Below are 15482 nucleotides of genomic sequence, written 5' to 3'. Positions count from 1 at the left end.
AACGCAGGGGAACATGACATGAGCGGCTGGTGTGTGTTCATCAGAGTCATTTCCATAAACTCCCTGACACTGGAACCGACCGCCGGTTAGCCCTGGATCCGCGGGACCTGCTGTACGCTAACGCTGGGGTCGGTTAAAGGAACAGGTTGTGGAAAAATCTAATTTACATAAATAATGATCTCCGCCCCCCCGGATCCGGATCATCCAATCAGAGAAGACATGTTTGTCGCCCTTCGATTTCGGGGAATCGCCCGTCCAGTCCTCGTCCTGTCCTCTCCTCTCCCACCCTCTCAGCACAGAAGAACGCTCACTGCTGCCCCCAGCAGCACAGAGGTGAGAGGGAAGCGAGGGGCGGAGCTTCGTGGCCCCGCCGCATTGTTATCGCCAGTGGTAGCGCAGTGCTGCTGATTGTCCCCGACGCAGGCAGCGTAGGCCATGGCATGAGCCAAATAACTCTGCTCGTTCACCCCCTGGAAGAGATGCGCCATCGGGCCTCGGGCCAGCACCGCCACATCCTCTCCGCCATGGGTCTCAGAGTCCAGGGGGACAGCCGCCTGCTGGACGTAGTCATGCCTCTCTGAGAAAGACAGACAGACAGAGAGAGAGAGACTAACTGACTGATGCATTTCAAGACCCATCGGTGTGTGTGTGTGTGTGTGTGTGTATCGTACTGGTGTCCACGTTGCGGATGTCGGGCCGTTTGTTGTTGACGATTTTGTGTCCAGGCCCATTCCCATACATCAGAGTGGTGTAGGGGAGCATGTCCAATCCGAAGAGAGGGGATTTACCTTCAAGATCAAACACACACACACACACACACACACACATATATATATACTGTCAGACAGGAGCATGTGTGTGTAAGAGCAACCAACCAATTAGACACGCTTTAGAGCTTAAGCAGCACAAACAAGCACAGGCACTCCCCCCCGCAAGCTTACCCAGAATGCTGTTCCCCCTAAAAGGGTACCCGTTAAAAGACAGCGAGTGGGAGTGGTCAGCGGTGACGACCGTCAGCGTCTCGCCCTCGTCCGTCAGTTCCAGGGCGCGGGCAACAGCGCTGTCCATGGCAACGGTCTCGTGCAGCGCCACGGAGGCACGGCTGGCGTGGTGACCCTGATCGATACGCCCCCCTGTGAACACAGCACGGCAACTGCCAGATCAGCCAATCAGAGCACTTTATTAGAAAGACCTGTATCCCTACTTAGTTACCGTAGCAGCCAATTAGGTAGGCTGCAGTGGGGCAATGCATGAACCCGTGTGAACCCGAGTGCTGTGCTGTGGGGTGATGGTGAAGGGGAAGGTACGAAAATCTCAGGGTGAACAACACCACCTTCAACCCCAAAGAGGAGAAGGAGGAGGAGCTACAACAGCAGAGGAACTACGTCAGGCTCCGGTTGTTTCAGCCAAGACCAGAAAGCTGAGGCTGCAGCTGCAGTCATTGCCTTTGGGGGTCATTTATAGATCACCTACAGACGCATTTGCAGATAATGTACAGACCGAGGCCGGTCAGGCTGCCCATGCTAACGCCTGTCCACCGTACTAAGTGCCTACAATAGACACACGAGCTTTGAATCTCGAAGGAATCTCTGCATCACGACAAAGCTAGGCCTGTTTGTAGGCGTATACGCCTCCGCTACTCTACCCCTCTACGTCCGGCCAGCATGTCTTGGCCGATCGATATGGATGTGGGAGGAACTGTGGAATTAGATTTTCGACAAACTCTCGCCGACTGATTTAAGGAGTTATTGACCGGACGGCTGCCTTTGAGCGATGAAAAGATTGACTGCCTGCTTGATCAGTTACCCTCCACCAGCAGAAAGAAGCCTTTAGGGTTCTTCTGCAGGATGCGGATGGCTTTCTCGGTGGTCTCGGTGATGGACGGGTCCATGAGTGGGTCTCTCTCCACCTCATACCTCATATCGGCAGGTTCGAACAGGGCTGGAGAGGAGAAAAAAGAAACTGAGAAGGATGGACAGATGGCGAGGACCATCAACTGCACCTACTTTCCAAGACTGTGTTGTGGAGCACCATATAGCTTATATCCACCACCGTCCGAAGAAGAGGACCTGCGTCTGTGGTCGAAGGCCCTAAGTTTAAAACGTCCACACGTCTACTATTAAAACCACTAACACCAGAACTTCCGCACTGAGAGAAATGGCTCGCTAATGAAGCTCTGCTGAAGCTCTGGAGTTCGTCCGCTAAGCATTAGCCTACGAGCATCCAGAGCTTCCCCAGAGCTTCATGTTTTAAGTGTAGCACCTTCAACCGCAGATGTAGGTCCTCTTCTTCTCTGGACGTGGTGCCCCACAGGACTTTATGATTAGCATCCACACCACAGTGGCCTCCTTCAGACGATACGTCCGCAAACCATCTGATACCAAATGACTGGAAATTCTACATAAAGGTGGATGAAACAAACTCTGGAAAGTGGGCGTGGCCAAGCGATGAGGCTAGCAGTCCAAAGTTTCTCCAATGGACAATGCTTCATTTTATTTTTTGCAGATCTTCCAACCATATGTATTTTTTTTTATCTCGCGGTTTGGTACATAAGTACACCTAAAAGCTCCCAAAAGCTGGGAGTGATCAGATCCCCCAATATAAAAAATTATGATTAAAGTTAAGATACAAATCTAAATTCTGGCAACATTATTTTCATAATGCATAGTTAATTTTTTTATATATATATATTTTGGTAAATTTTGAGGTAAATTTATTTTTATTTAAGTATTTTTTTGATTTATTGGGAACATTTAGTATAATAATTTTGTTAATATTTTTTTAAATTCTGACAACATTATTTTCATTATGTATTTTTTTAATAGAATCTTTTGGAAATATATATTTTTTTCTGAAAATTTTGAGGTCAATTTATTTTTGTCTTTTTTTGATTTATTGGGAACATTTAGTATAATAATTTTGTTAATACAATTTTGACTTTTTTATCTCCTGATTAAAGAAATTCAAACTTTTTAACGTAATTTTCCAAATAATTAATAAAATTATTATTATTTTTTAAATTAATACTTTTGTTACTTTACTCACCCATCAGGTAGTCTGTGGTCTCTGGGTCCACTCTGTCAAAGTCTGTCTTATTCCACACATAATGAGCCACCTAAGCAAAACACCAATATTCTGTCAATATTCTGTCAATATTTACGCTCATCTGGGGCTCACATGGGTTGCAGGTGGGCTAGACCCCTTTGTTAACCCCCCACCCTAATCCCACATGGGTCCCATGCAGGCCGTACATGTGCAGCGGGCCCATGTTTAACCCCTCCTGGTCCCATCACTGACCCTGGTGGGACCATAGTGGGCATCCAAATGTGGGGCTAACTCAGAACCCATAGACAAAACATTCTGGTTCCCAGTTGGGCCACCCATACAGCCCCCACATGGGTCACTGCTGGGTGTCTTAGTAGTGGTGGTAGTTGTGTCCGGTCAGTCTGACCATTAGAACTGATAACCTGCTCTGAATCAGGCGAAAGAAGCAGGTTAGCATTAGCTTAGTTAGTAGCAGCATAACAATCTGATCGACTTGAGCGTCTGGCGGCTAACGATCGAGCTGCTGCTGCTGTTGGAGAAACAGGAGGCTCAATTTAAAGCTTTGTCCTCATGGTTTTGGATCTGTAGCCCCTTGCTAAGCTAGCTAGCCTTCGCTGAACTAGCCCAGCTACAGCTCCACCGAGTGACTAGCTGCTGACCCCGACACAAGCGCTGACCATAAAAACTGGTGTCTGAGGGAGCGAAGTGGAGCGACTGGTGCTTGGAGGAACAGGAAGGAGACTGGTAGTCAGCTAGCTAGGCTTAGCTAAGTTAGCTAGCAGGCTAAAAACACCACAGTACAGGCCGTGTTCCAGCTAACCGAGGCCTAATTCCACCTGTTTAGAGGATACAGCCTCATAAACGTCCCACTCTACCTTTCCTTTCTTCTTGTTGATCCACTCGTCTATCAGGTTGCGCTCATCCTGTCTTATGCCGTTAGCGCTCACATCCGTGGGGTACTCTGGGTCTGCTGTGCCTTTGGGGGTCATATATTTGCGGCCTCCGCCGATGATCACCTACAGACACATTTGCAGATAATGTAAAGACAGAGGCTTGTGGGGGCTACCAACAATGGAAGTCACAGAGTTACAGAGGCCGGTCAGGCTGCCCATGCTAACGCCTGTCCACCGTACTAAGTGCCTGCAATAAACACGCAAGCTTTGAAACTGGACCTCGGAGTGATGGATCTAAGATGTTTAGGTACCGTATGGAGGACTCGCAGGTGGTCATAATGTTTTGGCACTTTCTACACACACACTTACATCAATGTCAGTGTTGTTGATCAGCTGGGCGGCGATGTCTGTGCAGCCGGCCTGTTTGGCTGCAGCTGGCATATCAGCATCACTGTACCACTTCCTGCTGCAGCTGTGGGCATACGCACCTGCTGGAGTGGCATGCTGGACACGTGTGGTGGTCACTATACCCACCGACTTACCTACAAACACACACACACACACACACACACACACACCACCCATCACCCATTACTAACAAACACCCTTCCCCTTCATGTAGTGCAGATAAAGATGAAGATGAAGATGAAGATCTGCTGATTGCTGTCTGGGACAATCTATGTAAGCAGGAGGGATCCAGGTGAACCTGAGGAGGAATCTGAATATACAGACAGACAGACAGACAAGTAGGTAGACAGAAAAGTATGAAGGTAGATAGATAGACAGATGATAGATGATGATAGATAGACTAATAGACAGAGAGACAGTTAGACACATGGATAGATAGATGGACAGATAGACAGACAGACAGACAGATAGACGGATAGGCAGACAGACATATGGATAGACGGATAGGCAGACAGACATATGGATAGATGGATGGACAGATAGATAGACGGATAGACAGACAGACAGATGGACAGATAGACAGACAGATGGACAGATAGACAGACAGACATATGGATAGATGGATGGACAGATAGGCAGACAGACAGACAGATAGATAGACACGTAGATGGACAGACAGATATACAGACAGATGGAGAGATAGATGGACAGATGGACAGATAGACAGACATATGAATAGATGGATGGACAGATAGATAGACGGATAGGAAGACAGACAGACAGATGGATAGACAGATAGAAAGACAGATGGATAGACAGATAGAAAGACAGACAGACAGATAGACAGATGGACTAATAGACAGACAGACATATGGATAGATGGATGGACAGATAAATAGACGGATAGGCAGACAGACAGACAGATGGATAGACAGGTAGATGGACAGATAGACAGATGGAGAGATAGACAAATAGATAGACAAATAGAGAGATTGACATGGACAGATGGATGGACAGACGGATAGACAGATGGATAGACAGGTAGATGGACAGACAGATATACACGTGGGTAGATGGATGGACTGATTGATAGACAGACAGACAGATGGATAGACAGAAAAGTAGGTAGATAGAAGGGATCGAAAGGTATCTGTCTGTCTGTCAGTCTATATGTGTATAGATATAGACAGACAGACAGAGAGATGAGTAGATATAGCAGTGTGTGTGTGTGTGTGTGTGTGTGTGTGTGGTTGTGTAACACCACCTACTCAGCACCATCTTCATCTCCATCTCTCTCTCTCTGTTCACTCATACTCCCACCTAATCTCTCTCTCCCCCTCTCATTTTTCACCTTGTCCCTCGGCCACACCTCCCTCTCTCTCTCTCTCTCTCTCTCTCTCTCTTTCTAAACCTCTCTCTCCCATCATTCACTCTGCTCCTCAGCCACACCGCCTCCTTCTCCTCCTCTTCTTCCTCCTCCTCTCTATAACTCACTGGCTTTACTCTTCCACACTCAGTGTTTTCAAACTCAGGTGTGTGTGTGTGTGTGAGTGTGTGTGTGTGTGTGTGTGTGTGTGTGTGTACCTGCATCTTTAGCCCACTGCAGAATAGACGTGACCTCATTGCCCTTTTCTGTGCGACACACTCCGTTTCGGGCAGCTGCGCTCAGACCCACCACGTTCAGGTTGGTCTTCACGCCACACAGGTACGCCGTTGCCGTGGCAGCACTGTCCGGGATCTGAAAATCTACTGAATACACCTACACACACACACACACACACACACACACACACACACAAAGCAAATACATCGGTGTCAGTAACGTACAGCGGTCAGCAGAGAACGGTCAGGCTGGTTGGAGCCGACAGGAAGGCTACTGTAGCTCAGATGAACACCACCACCTCAGCTACACCAGCAGAAGAACCACGTCGGGTTCCACTTCTGTCCGCCAAGAGCAGAAAGCTGAGGCTGCAGTTAGTCGAGTATCTACCTTAGCAAGGCCCACATGAGGGAACGTATCCATGGTCATGACGGTTTCTTCCCCCATGTGGTTCTGCAGCTGGCCTTTCAGGATACGAGCAGCTGTGATGGTGGTGATGCCCATCCCTGAAACCGCAACACACAATGAACCCATATGAACTATGCACATACTATATGGCCAAAATTATTGGGACACACCTCCTCTTAATCATTGATTCAGCCCCATTACCACAGGTGTATACAATCAAGCCCTGAACTCCAGCGTCTCAATACTTTTGTCCTTTTAGTGGACAACAGTGTATGTAAACAGCCTAGAGAATTGATAGGTATGTGTTGAGGCTAATGCCACAGTAATTAGTGTTGTGCTGAGATTGGCCACAGGTACTGTTGAGTTTGGTAACTCTTTGGTGAGCATTGCAAGTCTGGTCTCACCATCTCCCAGAAACAGCATGACGTTTTTGGCCACATTAGTGTTGAGCTTCCGGCTGAGAGACGATTTCAGTGTAGCTTGAGCCTGGGCCCTCCAAAACGCTGGGTCCTCCTCTTCAACTAAGGAAACAAACAAACATATGGGAACATTATGAACAGTCATAATCCAAAAGGTTGCATAGTGCGACGAAAAATGTAGCTAACAAACAAACAGAGGGTTGTGGGTTCAAAGCCCTAGGCTGACTGGGTACCCCTGGTTGTGCCAACACTAGTTTTTGTTAGTTGTTGTTCTGGACATACACACACACACACACACACACATCATAAACAGTCATAAATAAACAATAGCCTAGGGATATGAAAAGTCAGCCAGCAATCAGATGGTTGTAGGTTCATACTTCTATGCTGACTGGGTGCCACTTGTGCCTACAAACTATAGTTTTTTGTTTATTATGGACATACACACACTCACAATGAACCACCATAATCCAAAAGGTTGCATAGTGCGACGGAAAATGTAGCTAACAAACAAACAGAGGGTTGTGGGTTCAAAGCCTTAGGCTGACTGGGTGCCACTTGTGCCTACAAACTATAGTTTTTGTTTATTATGGACATACACACACTCACAATGAACCATCATAATCCTAAAGGCAGCATAGTGATGAGAAAAATGAAGTGGAAGGTTGTGGGTTCAAAGCCCTAGCCTGACTGGGTAGCCCTGGTTGTGCAGTGAACACAATTTTTGTTTCTGGACGTACAGGCACATCATAAACAGTCATAAATCAAACAGTAGCCAAGAGGTAAAAGTCAGTCAGCAATCATAAGGTCGCAGGTTTAAATCCCAGGGCTGACTGGGAATCCCTGGTTGTGCTAAACTTTTGTGTTTTATATTTTATAAACAGTCATACATCAAACAGTAGCCTAGTGATAAGAAAAGTCAGGCAGCAATTGGAAGGTTGTGGGTTTAAATATCTAGACTGACTGGGTGCCACTTGCTGTTTTTTAAATAGACATACATGCACATTAATGAGCAGTCATAATATACACAGTAGCCTAGTCCCAAGAAAAGTCAGCAATGACAGGGATGTGGGTTCAAATCCCTAGGTTGAATGGATACCCTGGTTGTGCCAACAAACTCAAAAACCGTTTTTTTTTTGTTTGTTTTTTGTCACAAACAGTCATATGTCAAGTAGTACTAGACTAGACTAGTAATAGGAAAAGTCAACCAGCAGTCAGAACGTTGTGGGTTCAAATATCTTGTCTGACTGCGTGTCACTTGTTGTACCAACAACCTATAGTTGTTTGTTTTTTTGGACACACAAGCACATTGGCTAGCATCATGTTGAGTGATGGGGGAGAGGGAGACCAGCTATGCTCACTGAGATTCCTGGCTTTGAACCAGCAACCTCCCGATTATAGGTCCAACACTACCTTCCGCATCACATGAAGCTACCAAAAATGTTCTCCCCCATATGCTTGGAGGAGAACCCTAACTACCAGACGATTATGCTGAATGAGATTCTCAGACATGGATGGCTGCGGCATCACTGGGCATTGAACCAGCAACCTCCTGATGCCTCCTGAAGTCGGGAGTACTACGACAAATGCTTACTGAAGTGTTCTGTATTTCAGTATTCACCACTGTGCTTCCCCCAACACCCTCCACCCTCCACCTCTAGCAGCCCAGCCCTGAAGCCGCCAGAGAGAGCGAGCAGCGGCGCGTTTGATCCAGGCCCAAGCTGAGATGGTAATGTACTTGTGTTCTGCAAAACCCTTAAGAAATGTATTTGATGTTTTGCTTATAGACATACATTTTCAGTGTTCTTACATAATCTGCTGCATCGACGGGAGCTGAGGGAGGCCGTGCGGGAGAAGAGGAATCATCAGAAAGAGGAAGATTAAAAACCCACTGGACTGCGGATGTCGCTGGAGTGCTGGAGTGTGTGCGTTCATTAGCGTAGGCTTTCGTCTCGCTCATATCAAAATACAAACAAACACACACACACACACACACACACTTGTGCAACCATATTCCTTTGACTAAATATGTGTTATTGCTCTGCTGTTTCTTTCCACGCCCTGAAGGGAACAAAGAAAATGTGCCACTTATATAACTTCTATTACACTCCAGCCGACTCACTGCAGTCGAGAGAGCCTGGGAATCCTAAAACACACTCAAACCCACGCCTACTGAAAAGTACAGGAATCCTCCGGCTCGAAAGAACTGACTGCGGGGAATTCACAAAGAAATCTGACAGTTTACAGAAGAGAAAACACTCCTAACTTTTAATGGAAGTTAAAGTTTGGACAATTTCTATTAGTCTAACATATCATGAAATGAAAATGTGTGTGTGTGTGTGTGTATATATATATATATAAATTATACCCAGACTAAAATATGAATATTAATAAAATATCCAGAATAAAGTTGTAATAAAAGCATATCATGAATGAAGTTAAAATAAAGTTAGTAACTAGAAAGAATTTCTAATATGAGAATATTCAGAATGAAGGTTTGATAAATATAATATCCCAAATGAATTTTTAATAAAAGAATATAAAGAATTCCCTCATAATAAAGTTAATATCCAGAATGAATTTCTGCAAAAACAAAATATAAAGAATTCCCTTATAATAAAGTTAATATCCAGAATGAATTTCTGCAAAAACAAAATATAAAGAATTCCCTTATAATAAAGTTAATATCCAGAATGAATTTCTGCAAAAACAAAATATAAAGAATTCCCTTATAATAAAGTTAATATCCAGAATGAATTTCTGCAAAAACAAAATATAAAGAATTCCCTCATAATAAAGTTAATATCCAGAATAAATTTCTAAAAACGTTAAAAACCAGAATGAAGTTTATAATAAAAGTAATATCCCAAATGAACAAGGTTTTAATAATATGTATATATAATATCCAGAATTAATTTCTAATAGTTATTATCCAGGGTGGATTTCTAAGAAACCAATATCCAGAAGAAAGTTTTAATGAAGTTAATATCCAGAATTACATTATAATAATGTTAACATCTACAATAAAGTTATAATCAAAGAATATCCAGAATAAAGTTATAATAAATTTTGTTTCTAGTAAGAAGTTGTAATAGTCAATGTCCAGAAAACGTTAAAATAAGGTTAATATCCAGAAATGAGTTATAATAAATGCAATTACTCTTAGTTAACATCCAGAATGAAATGAAATATCTGAAATTAAGTTATAAAGTTTGATTTATTTTAAGATTAACGTCCGTAATGAAGTTCTAATGAAAGAATATCCAGAACAATGTTGTAATAAAGGAATTTCCAGTATTAATGTATATAATATATAAGATTAATTTCCAGAGTACTATTTTTTAAATATAAAATAAATATTCACAATTAAAATGATCTGTAATGAATTTGATCCATAATTTAAAAAATAATAATAATAAAAAAATAAAAGTATATATAAATAAAAGATGATTTTATGTGTGTGAGACATTCTGACCACTTCCTGCATGTTTGCTTGTTTGTGTTTATTCTAATGCTTTGTTTACAGGTAAACACACACAGTGCTGTACTGCATATCTCACGTATCTTGAGATATTTGGGTGTGATCCATGCGTGGACTGAAGCTGGAGAGCTCACTCTCGGTAATCGCAGTAATACAGTAATCACAGTACAATGCAGTAATCTGTCTAAATCTGATTTTCAAGGTCAGCCTTAGAAACTGGGTCTAATTTCTCTCTGCCGAGTCCAGCCTAATGAGTTCCTGCTAATAAGCTTGCTCTGCCATCACCCCCCCCCCCCCTCCCCGCCCACCCCCCAAGCTGAGGAACGAAGAGCTGAGCACAACGCTGGCAATGCCTGTCTTCATCCATCTCCGCGTCCATTGCTCGGAAGTCTTCAAATCGGATTTTGGCCTCTGGATTGGATGAAATCTCTGCAATCTGGCCATTTCGGGAGCTATTTCAGGGCTTTAATCCAATCCTGGAGGCAAAGTACAGTTGCCCTGGGGCCCTGGGTGCTGGGTCGTGTCCCACATCGGCCCAGTGACTGTGGACACCGGTCCCAAATCTCAAATACACCCTTACAAATCAAATGCTACTTGGTTTTGGAGGTGTAGTTCTAGGAACAACAAGGTTCTGTTCTAGTAATGCTCAGAAACCAAAGGCTCAGAAGGCCAAAGGTGCTTGGCCCCCAGAACCAAGTAGGTGAGCAGGGATTTGACCCAACACTGTTCAACACAAGTACTCAGACGACAGAACCAGTGTGGGATGGGTCAAATTCCACAGTAGAACCAATCCAATTAGCCATGTCAGCTGAGGGAGGGGAGGGGGCAAATTCTCTGTTTCAGCTGTGTGTTGGGGGGGCGGGGCAAATTTAAGGACAGAATGAACCAAACGAATATCTTAGACAATCAAACCAATCATAATCTCCATTTCAGCTGGAGGTGGGGTCACATGCTTAGCAAAAGAACCAAACAAAACCAAAGGGTCACTGTACAAGGGACCTATCGTCTGGCTGTGGACGTTCGTCAACAGCCAGACGTTCGTTGCTAGCTTGGCAGTGCATTGTCAACACAGGCACGTGCAGCCCGGCACTCGTACAGCACCCCCCTCCCCCCCCCCCACTCTTTACACCACCGAAATAGCAATCCGCCAAGGTCAGTCTGACCGCACCTGGCTCTTAAAGGGTAGGTGAGCAACACTCTGAGTGGTTTATTATTGCACGTTACGCCCCCAAAAAAACACACCCATAATTAATTAGGAGACTTAGCATATGCCTTAAGTGAGTTTCGAGCCATGCAAGGCAAACTTTTCCCATTGTTACCATCGCACAGTGGACGGCTTGCCTGAAGATCGATGAAATAGCCACGAGTGCTAATATCTATATTATAAGCTTTTATATAAGCTTTATAAAGCATGGGGGGGTCTTTTACAAGCTTCAGCTACCCATGTTTTACCTAAAACCACCAAAAAAAATGCTAATGTGCATCAGCGTTAGCTTAACGCTAATGTACTAGTGGAATTGCCATAGAAGCGCTAGAAGAAATGATCGTTATCGTAGAGGTGGGTTTGTTTTTCTGGTTTTTGAGGGTTTTTTTGCTACGTTTTGTGACATTTGAAGGCCGAGCTCCAGCCGTCACAGCTCGCCACTGTGTGCACCTGCAGGAGCACAGGCTTCACACTCGCGATAGACCTCATTTGAAGTGACATGAATGGAAATAAAAGGAGAGTAGGCAGCCTATCTTTATGCAAATTGGCTCCATTGCATTCATCGCCAATTGATTCTTGCTTGGGTCTGTGAGGACATGGCTTCAGGCGCTGGGGTAAAAAAGCATGTTACGAAACGTATTCAACACACACTCCGAATGAAAAGCACACTCCCACTTCCCACGCCAACACACTCTTCTTATGGCTATTCAACCCACGGCCTGGTTGACAGCTTGGTGGGATTGCAGCGAGAAAACCCGCAGTGGGTGGAATGTTATCTAACGCCAAACCTGGAGACAGGTGAGGAGAGAGAGAGCGGGCCGAGATAGCAGAGCTAACGGGCGAATTCTGGCGAATTCGAAGCTGGGTTGCCGGAGAGTACAGGGTTGGAAAACTGTCACGGCATCAAATCAGAACTATTAGGTGTTGCTGTTCAAGTGGCCTGAGTTCTAACTGGATAGCACCTGTAGGGATCATTATAGGTTCCTAGGCAACATGCTCATGTGGGGCTCACATGGGTGGGACTTGGGCTAGCTAGGTTCCAGATGGGTTCCAGGTGGGTTTGCAGAGTTGGGCCCACCCTAATCTTACATGGGTCCCATCTAGACTCCCCGTATGCAGTGTACAACCCAGATTGGGCCCATGTTTAACCCCTCCTGGTCCCGTCGTTGGCACGGGTGGGCTTCCATATGTGGGACAAAGATGGAACCCAGTTGGGCGACCCATACAGGCCTGTTAGTCATCAGCTTCCAATGAAATAAATCCCATTTGTTAAAGAAACCGATGCCCACAAAGCAGGAGAAAGCGTCCAAGCCAACGTCCACAAAGTTTTGTCCTCAGGTTCCATGTTGGCCCTACATGTGGATACCCATCAGGGTCAATGATGAGACCAGGAGGAGTTAAACATGGACCCATCTTGGTTATGCATACAGGCCTAGATGGAACCCATGTGAGATTTGGGTGGGTTGGTAACGATGGTGCCCATTTGGGAAGTGCAAACCCATTTAGAGCCCACCTGGAAGCCACCAAGCCCACGTTCCACCCATACGAGCCCCACATGAACATGTTGGCTGGGTGCTTATAGGATTGCTAGATATGCAAGTCCAAAGACCTTCAGGAAGCTTGACCAGACTCTGGATTGGTGGTGCACTGTTCTACTGTGCAGCGACTCCTGCGCCAATAGGACCCTCATGGAAGAGTCATCAGAAGAACCCCTCACCTGGGGGTGAATCGATCCACCGAGTGATCCGAGTCGATATGCGAGGCAAGAAACCTGGTATTCCATGGGCAGAAAGGCCTGGGCAGATGTTTCTCCCAGGTTGTCGTCCCAGAAACCGATGTGGACTTACCTGGGGCAGTGGCCAGAACAGCTGGAGCAAGCCCAGTGGTCAGGAGGAGGAACAGGATGGACACTCTTCTGATGACCATGATGACCAGCAGCTAATGGATGCCACTTCTCTCCAGGTCTGTCCGTTAACCAAAAGCTCAGAGAGCTATCTTGCTCTTTGAGCCGGCACAAACCAGATTAGGACTGACCCTTGAACCCATTTACAAATACTATTAATGTGGGCTTTTGTTGATGCTGGTCAAAGTTCTCATTGGTTTATTGGACATTGAAGAAGATTTCCATGAAATGACCGATAGCAGACTGGAGAACAGTGTGGTTGTTCATAATCAGCAGCTCAGATAACCTCTGTGGCACAGGCCATGGAGGTGTTTAACACCACAGTAGATACTGCTGTGAAGCTGCGGACCAGTCATGGTGTCCATGTTGATCGACACCAGTCCACCATTGGAACCATGGAACTGGACCCAGGAGTGGCAGAAGCAGGCCGTCTCGTCCGATGGGTCCTGTTTCTTTGCCTGTGGCAGTGATAGGCTGGGGAGTGATGGCACCAGGATGCCCTGGGAGAAGAAGAGGGACGCTGGCAGAGGGAGTGTCAGTGGTCCAGGTATTCATGTGGACCCCCTGGATGATACAGGATTCAGGGTGTTGCCCTGACCTTCAAATCCCCCAGATCTCCAATCCGATAAAGCACCTCTGGGACGTCCAATGTGCGGAGGCTCCACCTAACAACTTCTAGAACATCCAGAACTTCCAGAAAAGGATCTGCTGCAACGCCTTGGTGTCAAGATACAACAGGGCACCTTCAGAGGTCTCGTGGAGACCATGTCTCGCAGTGCATATATACTCTCAATGATTCTGCCAGGCCATCTGGCAACTGACATACGTTGGTTATAATTAAATCCATATACAGAGTCAATGTATAATATAAATTACAGTTTACGTGACATTATAGTAGGATAAATATCTAGAGTTAAGTTATACATACATATATAGTCTCATCATAACCTATATATAACTTTTAGCACCTTGCTATACGCACACACACACACATTCCGCAGCCTGTAATGATGATTAATGACTACCTTGTTCATTAATAAGTCAGTGAACATCTTTGTGATCAGAGTCGCACATTAGACCCTGATCGGACTCTGATCATTCAGCTCCTACAAGAAGAACAGATCACAGAGCAAAGCCGGACGGCTGGACCCAGAGAGGAAAACCACAGGGCAGAGTCTCAGAGATAAAGGAAAGGCTTATGTAAGACATGTGCCACACATCCTAAATATTAATGTTATTAGAGCTTCATACTGGATATTAATATTATTAGAGCTTCATACTGAATATTAATGTTATTAGAGTTTCATACTGGATATTAACATTATTAGAGCTTCATACTGGATATTAATGTTATTAGAGCTTCATACTGGATATTAATGCTATTAGAACTTCATACTAAATATTAATGCTATTAGAACTTCATACTGGATATTAATGCTATTAGAGCTTCAACATTTATCAACATTTATCAATGTTTTTCCACAATAAATACTTTGAAGGAAAGAATGCAGGAAAAATAAACAGATCAAAACAAAAACAATATTTTACTTCTATTTAAACCTAAAATCACTTCAAACTCCAACCCTGTTCCACCTTTTATAAACTGCAGATCGGATTTCTTCCTCTGGAACATGTGATAAACACAGGCCAGTATTCCCCATAGACCCCCTTTAACCGCGGTGTATTAGTGGAGAGGCATTGCCATCTACTGGACTGTAATCCTCATGGCACTTGGAGATTCACTGTCTGCTCGAGACGAAAGACGTTTTCCAGCCTAAAACAGGAGTTTAACCTGTTCAGAATTCATATTTGAATACATTTTTTAATATTTTAAAAACATTTACTAAGAATATATCATAGAATATCATACTGGATATTAATGTTATTAGAGCTTCATACTGGATATTAATGCTATTAGAGCTTCATACTGGATATTAATGCTATTAGAGCTTCATACTGGATATTAATGATATTAGAGCTTCATACTGGATATTAATGTTATTAGAGCTTCATACTGGATATTAATGCTATTAGAGCTTCATACTGGATATTAATGTTATTAGAGATTCATACTGGATATTAATGCTATTAGAACTTCATACTGGATATTAATATTATTAG

The 15482-nt window shown here is 44.5% G+C and overlaps 1 protein-coding gene across 1 annotated transcript; it reads right to left on the bottom strand.

Moving 5' to 3' along the window:
* Nucleotides 1–290: 290 nt before the first annotated feature.
* Nucleotides 291–13384, bottom strand: alp3 (alkaline phosphatase 3). Its single transcript, XM_072690945.1, has 11 exons — nt 13306–13384; nt 6759–6875; nt 6337–6452; nt 5931–6105; nt 4308–4480; nt 3921–4061; nt 3046–3115; nt 1807–1941; nt 942–1133; nt 672–788; nt 291–577 (listed from the first exon to the last, which is right to left on the bottom strand). The coding sequence occupies exons 1-11, from the start codon at nt 13382–13384 to the stop codon at nt 291–293; spliced, it is 1602 nt and encodes a 533-aa protein (XP_072547046.1).
* Between the last annotated feature and the right edge of the window lie 2098 nt (nt 13385–15482).

The sequence above is a fragment of the Salminus brasiliensis genome, chromosome 11, assembly GCF_030463535.1.
Source record: "Salminus brasiliensis chromosome 11, fSalBra1.hap2, whole genome shotgun sequence".
NCBI lineage: Eukaryota > Metazoa > Chordata > Actinopteri > Characiformes > Bryconidae > Salminus > Salminus brasiliensis.
The sequence above is the reverse complement of the archived record's forward strand: the minus strand, read 5'-3'. Positions and strand labels throughout refer to the sequence as shown.